Source organism: Numenius arquata, chromosome 16 (genome assembly GCF_964106895.1).
Source record: "Numenius arquata chromosome 16, bNumArq3.hap1.1, whole genome shotgun sequence".
NCBI lineage: Eukaryota > Metazoa > Chordata > Aves > Charadriiformes > Scolopacidae > Numenius > Numenius arquata.
The window spans coordinates 3,391,611-3,409,000 of NC_133591.1; the positions used below are offsets into that span (position 1 = coordinate 3,391,611).

The window sequence follows — 17,390 nt, forward strand, 5'->3', positions numbered from 1 at the left end:
GATAGCTACTGCCGCCTCACCCGCCCGCCGCCCCGCGCTGCTCCGCTCTCCCGCCAAGGGGACTATGATAGAGAGCCGGACCCCCTCCAGCATGTCAGGAGTCCTTAGGAATTCAGGGCACGGTCACCACCCCGCCCAGGAGTACAGGTGAGGCCTTTATCCCTTTCCAAACGACGCGCCAGGCTGCTCACCGGTGGTGTGTTCTCGTGATTTCCGCCTCCCCCCCCCAAAAAAACCCCACCTTACCATATAGAAATAAGCTTCTTTTCTTTCTTTTTTAAACTTAACTGCATTATTTGACAGAGCCCTGGAACAGGCTGCGCAGGGAGGTGGTGGAGTCCCCTTCTTTGGAGATTTTCAAGACCCACCTGGATGCAGTCCCGAGTAACATGTTCTAACACGCTCTAGGCAATCCTGCTTCAGCAGGGGAGTTGGACTAGATGATCTCTATGGTCCCTTCCAACTCTAAAAAAAATTCAGTGAAATTCAATGAAATTTCTCCACTCTAAATTAAAATCCTGAGCTGATGAGCGGTTACAATGCATTACTTAGAAGCATTCCTGTTTAAAGTACTTTGATACTAAACTAAGTTTGATAGTTACACCTTCAAAGCCTTGGGTTGACCTTCCAGTACACTCTCTCTGCTGTATGAGTGTTGCCAGAGAAGGAAGTTCTTGTTAAATAATAATTATTTAAAAGTTCCCTTTCAGATCACATTTTGCATTGCTCTGAGGCAGTCATGGAGAGACTAAATCAAGTGCAATAGACACTTGGAACAAGTTTTTGATTAAAGCAAGTGCTTACATAGTTCTCCAAAGCACTGCCTTCTGTCAAAGTTTTTCTAATATCAGTGTGAAAAAACCTGGATTTGTCAACAGCCTTTGATAATTTACCTGTACCGCTACGCATCCATTTGCCTTTTGAAAGTATTGTTAGAAGTCACGGGATGGCTCTGCATGAATTACAGAGCACTGGGTTAAGTTAGGTTACATCTCGTCACATGATGCAAAGTTCCAAGAAATACAGAATAGCAGAACACGATCCAGTTCTCACAGTAAAAAAAAAAAAATAAAAAAAATAGTGCTTTCCTGTTTTAAAATGAGGAGGGAGACAGTATTGCCTTCCTCCCAGCCTGGGTGGGGGTTTCCACCCATTTCTGTGGGTAAAAGTGGTCGGCTGCAGGTATTCCTCTATCAGCCTCTCTCTATTCAAAACGCAAACGCTGCACTGCAGCCTCTTGCAGCTCAACAAGTGATTTGTTATACTCTCTGAAGCCAGTGTGGAAAAAGGTTTGTGGAACTCTATTTTGCTGTTTATCGAAGCACTGTTTGCTCTAGGCATTTTGTTTGGCTGTGTAAATGTTTGTGAAGAAATTATTTGGTGTTTAATGAAGGGTGTGTATGAGAGAGCCTTCTGGGTATTTATATTTCAGTCTGTATCTTCAGTGCCCTGAAGAACATACCACCTTAACAAAGACCCTTTGAATGGAGAGAACTATTCTTTAACTCATAGCTGCAGAAAAACACTCTTTTTTTGAGAAAGATAGGATTTATCTTACTGCCAGTGAAGGAATTGTAAGAGTTTCTTCTTTTGTTCAGAAGTCAGCTGCTTTTAAAAACTAATTTCAATTCTCTGTGAAAGATTTTGAACTCAAAGATCTCAATCCTCTAACGTTTTTAACCCACTTGTGATTTCTTTAATGCAGCTTTAAAATGAATTATTTGACCTCATTTAATAGTGCCAAATTCTGGTAAAAATGCATAAAATCTGAACCGCACCATAAATGCAGAGCAGTATTTGTCCTACTTCATGAGAAAACACTTTGGATTATGTAAAAGAAAATCTTTTAGACTGAATGATTTTAAGAAAAGAATAGACCTGTCAAATTCTATCAGCTCTGTTTACTCTCCTGCTGTCACCACAGTCCAAGACTGGAACCCACAGTCCCGAGTTCTCCATGGGGGAGCATCAAGGCTCCACAAAATGGGGAATGGCCTCCAATTAGTGAGTGGGAGGCTGGGGCTGTGCTGAGAATACTCTTCTGTCTCACTCGGAATCTTTCAATGGGACAGTTGGACTTGGAGGAGACCAGGCTTTCCTGCGAGTGTGCAGGAGGAAACGCTGAAAAGGGAGGGAGGGGAGCGCGTGGGCGTGCGAGCAGGGGATCAGATCACCAAACGCTGAGAAGTTTTCACCCAACTTGTGCTTACGGTTTGAAACTGGGGGATTTTTAAAGGGAGGAGGAAAAAAAAAAAAAATCCCTGATTTTCACAGATCTTTGAATTCTGTGGATCCAAAGCATCTATAGTAAATTTGAGGTAGCACAGAGTAGTGATGAGGAACAGACACTGCTGTGCAAAGTCCAGGGACTATCTGCACCATAGTGAAATGATTTCAGACAAATATCTCTTCCGCTGTGGGATATAAAGCATCGTGCTGTCCAGGAATGATGAAGGGCCATCATATCTTCTCCGATGCCTATGTTTTTATGGTTCTGTCACTGGCTGGCTACCAATGCAAAGCAATACTTCATGTGAGCAGATGCCTATCTTAGTCTCCCAAAGAAAATGCTGCTACCTTCAATATTTTCATAATTGTACTAGTGACAAATATTTCTAATGATTTCATTTTAAATTTCAGGGAATAAAAGTAGAGAATTGTAACACACTGGGATTTTGTAACCCTTAACACTTTATTCTTGTCAGTTATAATTAATAACCTAACGTTATGTTTTAGTGCAAATATTTGGATGTTTAAATCAAAGTACTTGGCAGACTACGCGTTTACTATGCAGCGGAGAGTTCTCATGGTCTTCAGTGGGCTTGGAGCTGGTCTCTGAGAAACTCTGAAGGTTCTTCAGCTCGTGAACGCTGTGGTCTTCAAGCCATATTTTTAATAGAAATCTGCAGTCTCTCCTTTTGCAGTATAATTTGATTTAAGCCACGTAACTAGTGCAAGAGGAGTGAATGATGTGCTGTGATGTACAGAGGTGGGGAATCAGATTTACTGGGCAGGTCTCGAGCAGTAGAAGCCCCAGGGAAGTAGAGGAGAGGCAAAGGTGGTCCTGGCCTAAGACTGCAAGAACGCTTACAGACCTGCAAGTTCTCTCCCAAAGAAGGCTCAATATTTTCCTAATTCAACATTCTTAGTTTTCAAATGCAGCAGCCTGCTTATTTTTCTCAGGGACTATCCCATTCCCTAATGAGGTACAGTTATGTGTGGTTTATTATATATCATATAATAAATCATGACATAAACCCCAAGCCATTGGAAGGGATTGTTTGGCATATGTGAAAATCCAAATTTAAGGAATCAAATCATCACTCTAGATAACAATGTGGCATCTGTATTTTGAAAGAAATAACTAAAATGTATAATTCAATTTGAAGAAATAACGTTACTTAAGAAGAAAAGCTAATCCTAGATCAACAAGATAAATTAACTTCGTGTTTTGCGACTCAATATTTTGTGTAAGGACCATGTTTCTCTTTGGTATTACTATGTATTTCCAGTTATTAGAAGCCTTATGTAGTACTTTGAAAGCCTTGCGGTACATTTTCTAGACACGTTAAACAGGAATTAAGTTTTAAATAGATATCTTTTTGCCCAAAATTTGTTACTCAATTGTTAATGATTTGATGTATTAGTAGACTCTATCCTTAATCCCATTTTAATTGCCCCTTTGGTTCTTAAAAAGTTGGTCTATATCCATTAGCTAATAGTCAGATTAATTTTTTATTGTAGTAATTACTTTATGCTAGCATAGTTTAGCATAAAAACATATTACGAAGCGTAGACACATAAAGACACAACCGCTGTATTCCATATATTCTGGATGTGAGTGCATTGCAGTGGTGGAAAACGGTGAAAGGTCTTTCTCTATATGACACAGGGTGCATTTTAGCTCTCCTGAGCGGTGCTCTCACATCGGGTTTGCACTTTGGTTTCTGGAGAGCCAGCTACAACTTAGGCCTCCGGACTGTCACCTCCGGGGATGGACGGAGTCTGGGAGTTTGCATGAAGGACATTTCTGCAGACAAAAGGTTACAAATGCATAACTAACGAAACCGTAATTGTTCCTGGAGAAAATGTCAGTGTCCATTCCCTTGACACCATGTGTGTCTGACAGGGAATGAGATAATGACTCGATGTGTCGCAGGAATTTCATCACAGTAGTTGCTTCATTCTTTCAAAAAAATGTGAGAAACCTCCTAGGAATCAGTCAAACTCGGGCCACTGTGGATTGATTTAAGTGGATTAGCTCGACTGTTTCCTATGCAGTTCCTGAAATGTGCTAATGGGTATTAATAAAAAAATTGCTCCTCAAATTGTCTTGGAGTTGCAGGCAGAGCTGGGAAGGACTGGTTTGGACCCAGGCAATATCTTCCAGGCTTCTCAGGCTCGTCTGCCTCCGGTGAGACCAGGTCTGAGTTCATCACCTCTTACCTCAAAAAAGGCGCTTGACCTCCCGCTCTAAACAAAGAAGCAGAAAAGGAATTTGGACGTTTTGAGCATTGCTGTGAGATTTCAGGTGCTCGTGGGCACACCACTCTTATTTTACCCATTTTAAAAAAAACTCCTATGTGTGGAAAGCAGAATTGCTGCACGATCGCAGCAGCAGCACCTGATGCAAGTGAGAGGTGTTCTTACAACAGCGCGAAACAGAGGACGGTATATTTTTTTATTCCCTTTACACTGGAGTAAAGAACTACACAAGGTCCCAGGCAACTAGATCAGTTCGTGGCTAATAAACAGTATTTGAAGCAACGTTAAAAGAAAAAAATAGCTTCCCAGGTAGACAATGCAACTGATTTTTATAGAAAACATTCCTGTAGTGCCAGGTACTTCAACACGTTTTTGCATTGAGGAGAAGCTTATTTTGACATTAGCCACAGATGGGTTTTTTTTTTTGTCTTTTTTTTTTTTTTTAACAAAACTGATTGCACGGTCGGTCAGGTACCGACCGCATTTGGCAAATCCGAACCTAGGGATGGTTTTGTGGGTAAAGCACAGCAGGGAGCGAGCGGCTGGGAGTTCAGAGCTGACATTGCTGCTAATTTCCTCTTAGGCTTAAGCAAATCACGGAGGTCACTTGTAATTCGGTTTCCCTTCATCCCATACCAAAATGATGTAATGAGGGGTTGTGAAACTCGGAGCTGAAGTGTATAAAAGTCTCCAGGAGCACATCCATAGCCTGTTCTGTTAGTGCTAAGCACCTTTGCAGAAGGTTTTGGAGAATCCTCCTCTGAACCGTGGTGTGAGAAAAGGAGAATGGTGACACCTGACAGGGTAATGATCTGATTTGCTTTTTCCTTATTAGATTTGGTTCCTAAAATCCAAAGTTCCTTGAGCTGTAGCCGAGGAGGGACTTTCTGGTTGTCCCCGGAAAACTGCTTAATTTCTGTTCTTATTTCTAGCAAGGCCAGAAATTACTCAAAGAACCTGAAGAGAGGGAGGAGGAAGGCGGGCTGGTGGTTTGGGACTGGACGGGTGCTGTGTCTCCAACACACAAAGGGGAATCGCAGACCGAGAGCCCCGGTGAGAGCTGTGGCTGAAGCAGGAGAGGAGCTGGTGCAGCAAACAGGGAGGAGAGAGGCGGGAGGTTGTGAGTGTGGAAACCAGAACCTAGTGCCAGGAAAAGCACCTGCAGGGAAGGAAGGTGGGAAGAGAAGTGCATAGAAGGAAGGAGCAGAGCAGATGGAGTGAGGATCAAAAGGAGAAGTTGGCTCCTTCAGTAAGACAGAGAATACTTCTGACCGGGGAGACAGCTGAAGAGCCACAAAACATAAATATTTTCCTTGTGTTGTTTTACATATGAGAAATTATTGCGTTTGTTCTGAGGCCATTAGGTAATCCCAGACAAAAAAAACCCATCATCTTGTCGCCACTTCAAGAAGAGGTTTTCTTAGGACTCTTCCTGTTCAGTTGTCACTCACGCTGGATAAACCATTGCAAAGAGCTAATTAAGAATCTGTCACCCCTGATTGCTCCTACTCATTGAACAGTTGCATTAGGCAAGCGGAGGTGAAAAGCTCAGATGTCAGTGCTGGCAACGGTGATAAAAAGTTGTCCATTGAGTGAGAGGCATCTTAAAACTCCGGTTGGGGTTGAATATGGCAAATGCAACCGCGGCGTTTCGCTCTGGCTGTGTTTAGAACAGAGGCAATAACGAGCCACCACCACGCGCTAATCCCTCGGAGGGAACCTGTAGCGTTGCGTTCGCCCGACAACATCAACCAGTTTGAGCACTTTGTGTCTTTTAGGGACAGACTCCAGAGCAAACAAGCGGAGTCTTCTGAAAGGTGAATGGTGCAATACGCGTAGAAATGTGTAACTCTGCACACCGTATCCTAAACTGAAACTTCCAGTTATGGGCTAAACTATCTGGAGATGAAATATCTTAAGGGTATGCTTGTCGCTGCTGGGCTTTCCTTTAGTTTTAACCCACTCGTCTGGCAGACTGTTCTATGATTCTTTCCTGTGAGGGTGGTGAGGCACTGGAACAGGTTGCCCAGGGAAGTTGTGGCTGCCCCATCCCTGGAAGTGTTCAAGGCCAGGCTGGATGGGGCTTTGAGCAACCTGCTCTAGTGGAGGTGTCCCTGCCCAGGGCAGGGGGGTTGGAACTCGATGATCTTTAAGGTCCCTTCCAAATCTAACCATTCTATGATTCTATGATGCTGTTGAAGAGATGGTCTCTATAGTCTTCAGTGACAAGTTTACCGTACGATGGCGTTTGCACGTGTGGAAGTGGATAGTTCACCTTGACAGTGGTTTCTGCGGTGAGGAACTACCTCAGACCCAGCTCATGAAGATTCTGTGATTCTGTGATTAGAGCAACTCAATGAGAGGAAAGATGGTAAAGTGAGATCTATGAACATAGATTCAAATTCAACTCCGATCTTAGTTGCGGATTCCCGCAAGGGTAATGCCAGGAATGAATTTCATTCCATCCAGTGAGCTGTTGTGCCAGCAAGATGCACTTGATGGGGTTACAAAAATAGAGGTATCCTTAGGTAGACTTAGCAAAGGGTTGGCACTGCTGGCAGGCTCTAGTGAGCTTTGTCAGATGTGCAGGAGTCCAATTTCTCCGTGACCCCAGGCAGGAAGGTCTGGAGCTCAGTATGTGGAGATCTGGAAAGGGGTTTCATTCCAAGGGGTGTTTTTCCTGATTCTGGAAAAGTAAACTTTGTGTGGGCTGCCTGGTGGCCAAGATCTATCTCCTTGATTGGATAAACATTTTGGGGACGATATGATGGAGCAGATGGCAAAGACTAATGCCACCACTGAGCGTGTCACCTATCATAGCTCTCAGGGCCCTTTTCGCAGGAGACCAGCATCCTTGGACACACAAAGGACAACTAGGACGTAGATCCACAGCATCACCTGGATTCTTATTAATGCAGGTGCCTTTCTAGGGCAGAAACGCGTAGAAACAGAAGGGTGTTCTCCTGCAGAGCTTTGGAAGGAGTGGGGTAAAAATGGAGTTGCCTCATTTCGCCACACCTTTAAAAATAATATCATGTTTGCAACACGTTTGGTGTGAGCGTAACCTTTTCTTCAGAGGCGTTTAGTAGTTTGGTGAATCTACCCGACAGCCCCGGGGAATGTGCAGCTGGGGACATTTTCAGCGGAGTGCATTAATTATAGCGTATCACTATTTATCTCATTTACATGCATTGAAAGGAAATGGCTGCTTTTACTACAGTGCCCCATTGTGCCAGGGGCTGCGAACACCCATCTAAAGGCAGGATCTCTGACTCCTGGAGTTTACCCTCAAATGTGAGATGAAAAGGGCGGTGGAGGGGAACAGAATCGTAGTACACACGGTATTACAGTCTGTACTTATATATTTGTAGTTGGCTTGGCACAGGCAATTTTTCAGGTCAGAAAGACTGAACCCTGTGAGAATAAAACGTTAGGTATTACGGTGCAGAGCTCTCGCTTTCTCCAGAGGCAGTTAAATTAGCATTTTTTCACTAAAAGCAGGACACACATTGAGCCTGTGTACTGTGAGATAAGCCGGTTTTATGCTGCAGAATATATCTGGGCATTTAAAACACCTCAGTCAGGCAGTGATGGGCGTAACTTTAAGCAGTTTCACCTTCTTTAAGACATGTGAAGTTTCAACGTTGGTTTTGAAGATAACCTGAAGAACAATCCTTAAATGTGAAGTATCTTATTCTGATTAAATACGCTATTTTCCCCCCATTGCTAATGAAAAGTTATTCTGACAACTAAAAAATCCACGCCAAAAAAAATGTGTAAGTGAAGAGCCGGAGGTAGTTTTAAAAGAACTGAAAACTCAAATTCAAACAACCACGCTATGCAAGGACGGAGTGGGGAAGAAAACATCTTTGTCTTGGAAAAAGAGCTGGTTCGCATGCTTTGTCTAGTTTTTATATACTATTGCATCTTCGCATCTGTTTAAAATGGAGCTTAATGACTGATATATCAGTTTAAAAATGCAGTCACCTTCCTTGCCCTCATTGGGACCCCTGGAGTTGGTGCGAGAGGGAGGGAGCATCACGAGGATGCCGGGAGGATGCCGGGTGATGATAACTGGCAGGACGGAGAGTTGTGGTTCAAGCTTCTGATGGCATCCAACCGTGTCCAGGGCACCACCAGTCCTTCCCACGTCTAGAAGGAGCACCGGGATGAGTCCCTTTAGGGTGGGGGCGAAGCAGAGGCCGCCGTTTCCCAAAAAATCTAAAGCTGAGAAAGCTGCTGAGCATCACGGTGACTCCCACCGGTGGGGAGGGAGATGCTCGTCCCGCGCCGAGGAGCCGGGAGGGCATGTGGCAGATTCAGGGCCTGACAGGAGGCGTGTGCGGTGGGGGCTGACCCTCGCCGCCCATCTGACCCCCTTATTTGTTGAAGGAGCTGACTTGTCTGGGAGGACTGGCAGGGACCGGGGGTGCCAGATGGCATGTGGATGCGTGTTGTGTGTCGCCTGTCATTCAGCCAGATTAATGTGAACTTTGTAAAAAGGAGAAAGGGAGGGGGGGGGGGGGGGGAGGAAAAAAACAATTAAGCAAGAATCCCAAAAAACAATCGAGGCCACGTGCCACCGGGCAGCAGTCGTTGGCCGCACAATGGGTTATCGGCTTCCCATGAATGGGCCCAACTGTTGCAAACGACATGAGCCTGCCCAGTTTTCAAATCATTTAATGCTCCTGTTTACTTCCAACCCAGCCAATCTCCAGGCCGGGAGAGCCGTCACCTGATAAGTCTTTTTATGTATTTAAGTCCCAGGCCTCACAAAATAACTGAACAGCGGTAACCATGGCAATGCTAATTATTGCACTATAACTACAGTAGGAGAAAGAAAACAGGGTAGGCTGGGAGAGAGGTTTGAAGATGTTTTTTGGCCGGGACTGGAGCTTTTGGCTCCTGGTCATGTGTTGGATTTCTTTTTTTTCTTTTCAGAATCTTTTTACAAACAAATAGATTGCATTCTGCTTTAAAGATCTTCCAGATAATAGTTTAGAGAACTTTGATACGTGTTTCTGGGAATCATGAATAGAGGAGCTGAAAGCTCCTGGGCAGCCGGGCACTAGAGTTCTGGCTTGTTCTTTTAAGCTGCTTTAGAGTGGTGTAAAACATAAAAGATGCTTCAGCAAGAGACCAGATTTATTTAAGGCTTCTGCATCGTCATTTGGCAATGAACTCGCATTAGTACCACGCAGCTGGCTTCAACTTCTCTATGAGAGAGCTCTTTAAAGCCCTTGTTTTGAAAGCAAAATCAACTACATCCAACTAAACCGTGTTCTTCTGAAAGAGAAAGATGTTTTCCTGGACCCGAATCCCTTTGGATTTACCCTGGGTATCTAATGATATCTTCCTGACATGTTCTAATTACTGCTTTACTCCTCAAGATACCCATGACTTCTGTAATACTGTTTGAAATAAGTAAAGGTAGTTTAGCCCTTCATTCGCAATAGTTCTTCTATTGACTTTAATGGGAGTTTTGGCCACACAGGAATTTTTGAGTACCGTAAATATATTCCAATATTTCAGTTTTCTACACGGCGCTCTATCAGAAGCAAAACAAACCAGCTGGGACGGAGCATGCAGAACGTATCAAAACCAGAGCTTTAAACCAAAAGCAGCCTGTCATCGTTACGCCTCGCTTTTGTTGCTAAAGGCTGGCTGGCTGTTGTGCGTTCAGCCACCAGTTTTTCGTTCTGATCCTTTAGTTTGTCAAAACCCACCTAAAAAATTGTTTCATGTGCTTCATGGTTCCTTTTCAAGTATCAGCAACTTCATCTATCTGAATGGAAGAGATCAGCGGTTCATTCCGTGAAGCCTTTTTTATGCAGCAGCTCTCCGCTGCTCCGTTCCCACCGAGGGGACGCGGTGGCCGGGAAAAGCCCTCTCCCGGTGCCCAGGCCAGCAGCAAACATAGGTCCCTGAGGAGCCGGGCACAGAAACTCCTTCCAAGGCTGGTTGGTCACTGGATTTCAAGATTAATTCAATATTGTCAGGTTAAAAATCCCGACAAAACCTGTTTTTCTACCTGTTTTCTGGTTTCTTCTACATCAAGGCCAAACAAGTGCCAATTTCTGACAAATGTGAAAATTATGAACCAGCTTTGGTTTTGTTTCTGGGCAGCGTCTCTTCTTATGGGTTCTTATGCCTTTTTCCCCTGCAAATACCACAGAAGAAGTTTTCTTTACCAAAATGTTTCCAATTGTATGAAGGAACACATGATTAGGCAAAGGGAAGCAGCGACCAGCCAGTGGTGAAGTCAAAGGTCGTATCTGAATTCCACAAATGGAATTCCAGCCTGACACCATGTGAGCTTTGGCATCCCAGTCATCCCAGTCTTACCCGGGCCGGTGTGGCAGCATCTCCGCTCCCTGCTAACCTTTCCTGCTCTTTTGCAGACTCTTGGCATCTGACCCCTCCCGGCTGAGCGAAGATGACCTCCCCGGTGACTTGCAGTCATTGTCGTGGCTGACGTCTGTTGATGTTCCTCGGTTACAGCAGATGGCCAGTGGAAGGATGGATTTTAGCCTTGGTGCCCAGAACGCGATGCTGCCACAGACAGGTAAACTGTGAGCATGTTAAATAACTGCTCTTCAAAGGACACGGCCTCCTGCCCCCTTTCTCCCCCCACCCCCAGGCTGGCTTTCCTATTAGTACATTCCTTTTAAGCGCGTTACATTTCATAGAATCATAGAATCGTCTGGGTCGGAAGGGACCTTTAAGATCATTTAGTCCAACCATCAACCTAACTCTGATTTAAAAAAAAAAAAAAAACAAAAAGAAAACCATACAAAAGAACCCCCCACATCACTAAACCGTGTCTCTAAGCACTACGTCAACCCGTCTTTTGAAAACCTCCAGGGATGGTGCTTCAACCACTTCCCTGGGCAGCCCATTCCAATGCTTAATAACCCTTTCAGTGTCAAAATTTTTCCTAATCTCCAATCTGAACCTCCCCTGGTGCAACTTGAGGCCGTTTCCTCTTGTCCTATCGCCTGTTCCTTGGGAGAAGAGACCGACCCCCGCCTCTGCAACCTCCTTTCAGGAAGTTGTAGAGACCGAGAAGGTCTCCCCAGGGTGATAAGGTCTCCCCACTTTTGCTTCCTGTCAGAGGACCTGGAGCCCGTTGTCTTCTGACAAGGCTGTTGCTGACACGTTTCCTTCATTTCAAGAGGCTCAGAGCCCTGTCAGCCACCACAGAGATCTTAGGAACCAATTGGCTTCTCTGCTCAGGGTAGCTGCTGGTGCCCTGTTGTGTGAACTTGGGCCAAGGTATTTAAGACTTGCATTTCAGTGTTTTTCAACAGCTTTGAAATTAGGTAATTAGTCTCTCTTGTTTGTTTCAACATTGATAAAATTGAGAGTATCTTGCTTGCCCCATACCTGTTTGCTTCATACAGACTTACAGCGTGTGTTGGCTGGATGTCTGTCCTTCCTTTGTGAACATCCTTTAGGTAAACACACTCGCTCCCCGAGGTGTTCTGCACAGGGAGCTCGGCGTATCAGCTTCCTTGCATTGGAGCAGAAATCCTTCTGGAGTTCCGAGAGAGCTGAATGTTTTGGTTTTTTTTTTTTTTTTTCCTTTTGTAAGACACTGTGTCTGTGACGCCACCGCGGACTGTTAAACAGCTGTCATCTTTCATTCCCTGCAGAACGAGTTTCAGAGGCGGCTGATGTCGTCTTAGCCATTTGTGAAAGGCACTGGGTGCTTTTGGGATGGAAAGGCAGGGAGAGGTGTGATTATCCACTCCAGAGCTCAGCTCTGCTCAACCGCCTCCGTTAAAAACAAACGTCAGCTCTCTTTTCTGAAGTGTGCTTCCCTGCGAACACTCATCGCCTCTGCTTTCTCCAAAACAGGTCCTGTCGCCAGCAGCATGCACTCGGCAGGAGCACCTGGAGCGATGATTCACGTCCAGGCCAGCCTTCCACAGGCCGTCCTGGGACTCAATTCTATTTCAACACATGGAGCAAATGTAAGAGCAGGCCTCCATGGCTTGTTATTGCAACACTTCTTAGGGAAAAGCTGTTGGTGATTTCAAGACCGACACGTCTTGTCTTTATCTCAACAGATGAGCCAGTACGCTGTAGGTGGGCAGCCGTCTCCCAGTTTACAAACGCCGCAACAGCTCTTTCCTCCTCCTCATTCACAGCAAGTGTTCGCCCTGGCACAGAACACCCAGCAGGTACTGTTATTTGCTTGTCGCCTGAAGCACCTGCCAAGATCATCTCTAGATCTCTTTTAAAAGAAAACAAATAAAATATCCATATAAAATATATCTTGGAGCTGGACTCTTTTCAGTGGTTCCCAGCGATAGGACGAGGGTTAACGGGCACAAGCTGGAACATAGGAAGTTCCATTCAAATATGAGGAAAAACTTCTTTCCGGTGAGGGTGCCAGAGCCCTGGAACAGGCTGCCCAGGGAGGGTGTGGAGTCCCCATCTCTGGAGATCTTCAAGCCCCGCCTGGATGCAGTCCTGAGTGATGTGCTCTGGGCAACCCTGCTTCAGCAGGGGAGTTGGACTAGATGATCTCTAGAGGTCCCTTCCAACTCTGCCGATTCCGTGATTCCGTGATCCCTAAAACCTACGTACCCGTGGACATTTTGCATCCGATATTTTCCTTCTTTTCCTTCTGCACGCAGTGTAACCCGGCAGCGATCTACAACGCGCCCTACGGGACTCAGCCACACTATCCTCAGCCACGGCTGGCTCCTCACTCTGCCCAGGAGCTGCACCCGAAGCATTACCCCAAGCCGATCTATTCCTATAGGTGAGTGGGGAGCAGAACAGCTCATGGCCTCCAGCCCGCACTGGGATGACCGTAACGCGGTACGTTCGGTAGCACGAGAGTGTTTGAGTCCTTTCGAGGGGAACAAAACCCCCATCATCCAGCCAGGAGCGAACAAGCAAACTAGTTCCTGGACACCAGCGTGAAGGTAGAGTAATAGCAGAGAGGAGTAAGATGTGCAGGATGACGGGGTGACTCCTGAGCGCTTGAGAGCGGTAACGCCCCCCCATCCGCCAGCTGCTGGTGTCTCAAGAGGTGGCTCGGAGGTTGCTAGACCGGAACGATGGCTGAGAACACGCAACCTGTTGTTATTTCCTGTATTTCTCTGTCCTCTAGTTGTCTGATTGCGATGGCGCTGAAGAACAGCAAAACAGGCAGTCTCCCGGTGAGCGAGATCTACAGCTTCATGAAGGAGCACTTTCCCTACTTCAAGGTACGCGAACACCCGAAGGGCGGGGGTGGAACATCACAAATACTTTGTCCGTGGCGTATTTCACTAACGTCCTCCTGCGTCTTCCAGACAGCCCCCGACGGCTGGAAGAACTCCGTGCGCCACAACCTGTCCCTGAATAAGTGCTTCGAGAAGGTGGAGAACAAGATGAGCGGCACCTCTCGCAAAGGGTGCCTCTGGGCCCTCAATCCCGCCAAGATCGACAAGATGGAAGAGGAGATGCAGAAGTGGAAGCGGAAGGACCTGGCTGCTATTCACAGGAGCATGGCTAACCCAGGTAGGGCTTACATTACGCTTTTGCCGGCTGTATGAGAGGCGAGGGGAAAAAAAAAAAAAAGGCTATTTGGACCGGAATGCCTGAATTTCAAATAAATAATATGGAAAAGAGCTGGCTGTTGCAGAGCTCTCACGCCTTGCGACAGCCTCCTCTGAGCTGCTTGGCCAAAATACCTGCTGTGCCCTGCCCGGAGGCTGCGTGACAGGGGACTACACGGCAGCAGGAGGCAACCAAACCGACAGCTGTTTTTGGAGGCCCTCCGTGCGAACTGGTCCCCAGCTTCAAAAGGGATGGTCTTTTTGCCTCGCGCTAACCTGTCTAACACACCCAAGGCCTCCCGAGGAGTTACGCTGCCTCCGGTGTTAGTATTTATAGCGTCCTGTTTTAATGCCGGTTTTTACTTACTCTGCAAAACTCTCCTTTTACTCAGACTTTCTCATTCTTATTAATAAAGACACCTTATTGAAGCCTCCAGGAGCTCCATATTGGCAAAATCAACTGGAGTTTTTTTGCTGCAAAACCCGTGACATACGATCAACGACAAATTAGGGCCACGAAGATGATCAGAGGGCTGGAGCACCTCCCCTATGAAGACAGGCTGAGAGAGCTGGGGTTGGTCAGCCTGGAGAAGAGAAGGCTCCGGGGAGACCTCATAGCGGCCTTCCAATATCTGAAGGGAGCTACAGGAGAGCCGGAGAGGGACTCTTTGTCAGGAGATGTAGTGACAGGACAAGGGGTAACGGTTTTAAATTGGAAGAGGGGAGATTTAGATTAGATATTAGGAGGAAATTCTTTACTGTGAGGGTGGTGAGAGCCTGGCCCAGGTTGCCCAGAGAAGCTGTGGCTGCCCCATCCCTGGAGGGGTTCAAGGTCAGGTTGGACGGGGCTTGGAGCAACCTGGTCTGGTGGGAGGTGTCCCTGCCCAGGGCAGGGGGTTGGAACGAGATGATCTTTAAGGTCCCATCCAACCCGAACCATTCTAAGATTCTATAAAACGCTTTGGCTTGAACGAGTGGGTTAAACTTTCTCTTTTTTTTCTCGGGAATGGGCATCGCTCGCGCAGAGGAGCTGGACAAGCTGATCACTGACAGACCCGAGAGCTGCAGGCGGCCCAGCAAACAGGCAGAGCCCGAGGTCCCCACCCTGACCCACATGGCAGCGGCCCAGGGCCGGATCTCCATCTCCCAGCTGCAGCCTCAGCCCATCATGACGCTCTCGCTGCAGTCCCTCCCCCTGCACCACCAGATCCAGGCTCAGGCTCGCATCGCCCCGGACTCACCGGCGCCCGCACAAACGCCTCCTCTCCACACTCTGCCCGACATGAGCCACAGCCCTCTCCCCCACCACCCCCTGGGACGCGCCCCTCCGGACTTCCTGAACATGACGGCAGACATGAACACGGAGGTGGATGCTCTTGACCCCAGCATTATGGATTTTGCATTGCAAGGTAGGGGAGAAAGGGGCTGGGGCAGGGGAGGACGTGATTTATGTGGCTGTGTAGTCACCGAATGTTTAACCAGGGTCCTCAGCAGGATGCTCTGGGGTGGGATGTAGCCGAGCTAAAGACTTGTGCTGGGTGGTGGCCTCTGAAGCGTGACTTCCCTGGCCTTCCTCAGCGTGTTCCTGCCCTGTGCTAGGTGGGACAGCAAACCACCTTCATGGCTTGAGTGCAGGCACCGCAGTAGATGTGAGCAGGGGTGTCTGCGTAGCTGGATCTGGGACACCACATCTCTCTGCCCACGGGAAGCCATAGCTCTCCTCATGCCTTGGTTTTCCCCTTCTGTAAAAGGAGAAGTTAGAATCATAGAATCATTTAGGTTAGAAAAGTCCAACCATAAACCTAACGCTGCCAAGTCCATCACTAAACCATGTCCCTGAATGTCAAGTCTCCACGTCTTTTAAATACCTCCAGGGATGGTGTTCCCCACCACTTCCCTGGGCAGCCTGTTCCAGTGCTTGACAACCCTTTTGGTGAAGAAATCAATCGTTATTTAGGAGACTCCGTAGGAAGTGGTGTCCCCAGCTCATGGCGATGCCTAGCATGGCCCCTGGGTTCTGGTTAGCACCTGATAGACAGATGAGGCCTGGAAAGGTCTGGAATCCTGCTGGAACCAGGGGATTTCATAGAATCATAGAATGGTCCAGGCCGGAAGGGACCTCCAAAGGTCATCTAGTCCGACCTCCCCGCAGTCAGCAGGGACACCCCCAACTAGACGAGGTTGCCCAGGGCCTCGTCGAGCTTCACCTTGAATATCTCAAGGGAAGGGGCCTCAACCTGGGCAACCCATTCCAGTGTTCCACCACCCTCAGAGGAAAGAACTTGTTCCTAATATCCAGTTTAAATCTCCCCTTTTCCAACTTAAAACCATTGCCCCTCGTCCTGTCACTGCAGGCCTTTGTAAACAGACCCTCCCCAGCCTTCCTGTAGCCCCCCTCAGGTACTGGAAGGCCGCTATGAGGTCTCCCCGGAGCCTCCTCTTCTCCAGGCTGAACAACCCCAGCTCCCTCAGCCTGTCCTCACAGCAGAGGTGCTCCAACCCCCTGATCATTTTAGTGGCCCTCCTCTGGACCCGCTCCATCAGGTCCATGTTCTTCCTATATTGAGGGCTCCAGACCTGCACACAGTGCTCCAGGTGAGGTCTCACCAGAGCGGAGTAAAGTGGCAGAATCACCTCTCTGCTAGCAACGCATCTTTTGATGCGGCCCAGGATGTGGTTGGCCTTCTGGGCTGCCAGTGCACATTGCCTGCTCATGTCCATCTTCTCATCCATCAGCACCCCCAAGTCCCTTTCCTCAGGGCTGCTTTCTAATACCTCATCCCCAGTCTGTATTTATACCGAGGATTGTTCCAGCCCAGGTGCAGAACCCTGCACTTGCTCTTGTTGAACCTCATGAGGTTCACCTGGGCCAACCTCTCCAGCCTGTCCTGATTTGGGGGAAACAGACACACTCACTGTCCTTGCACTACAAATGGTACCATCCACAAGCAGCGCTTGGTCCTGAGCAGCGGGTAAAGCCCTTTAGTTCCAGACTGAGGCCTACACGCAGTGCCCGGGTGGGTTGGATGCGTTGCTGTGACCAGAATTTAATCTTTTCAAGGTAACATATGGGAGGAAATGAAAGACGAGAGCTTCAGCCTCGATGCCCTGGGTGCCTTCAGCAACTCCCCGCTCCACCTCTCAGACTGTGACCTGGGGACCCCCGGCCTCACCCCTGTCTCCAGCGGCAGCGATCACTCCTTCTCAGACTTGCAGGTCACCGGCCTTTACACCACCTACACCACCCTGGACAACGTAGCGGCAGCTCAGTACATGAACCCCCAGGGCAACAAACCCATCCCTCTGCTCTGAGGTTTGCTCCCTTCCATGGACCTCTCTGACTCGGGG

General features: G+C 47.4%; 1 protein-coding gene across 1 annotated transcript; it reads left to right on the plus strand.

The window, feature by feature from the left end:
- Window positions 1-64: 64 nt before the first annotated feature.
- FOXN4 (forkhead box N4) lies at window positions 65-17,354 on the plus strand. Its single transcript, XM_074159895.1, has 9 exons — window positions 65-147; window positions 10,887-11,050; window positions 12,346-12,461; window positions 12,558-12,671; window positions 13,131-13,258; window positions 13,613-13,709; window positions 13,797-14,004; window positions 15,068-15,451; window positions 17,104-17,354. The coding sequence occupies exons 1-9, from the start codon at window positions 65-67 to the stop codon at window positions 17,352-17,354; spliced, it is 1,545 nt and encodes a 514-aa protein (XP_074015996.1).
- The last annotated feature ends 36 nt before the right edge of the window (window positions 17,355-17,390 follow it).

Excerpts from the sequence above, each read along its gene's own strand:
- FOXN4 (XM_074159895.1), top strand. The coding sequence starts at position 65 with ATGATAGAGAGCCGGACCCCCTCCAGCATGTCAGGAGTCCTTAGGAAT. Across the intron at positions 148-10,886 it reads CACCCCGCCCAGGAGTACAG|ACTCTTGGCATCTGACCCCT; the intron begins GTGAGGCCTTTA and ends GCTCTTTTGCAG. Across the intron at positions 15,452-17,103 it reads TATGGATTTTGCATTGCAAG|GTAACATATGGGAGGAAATG; the intron begins GTAGGGGAGAAA and ends AATCTTTTCAAG.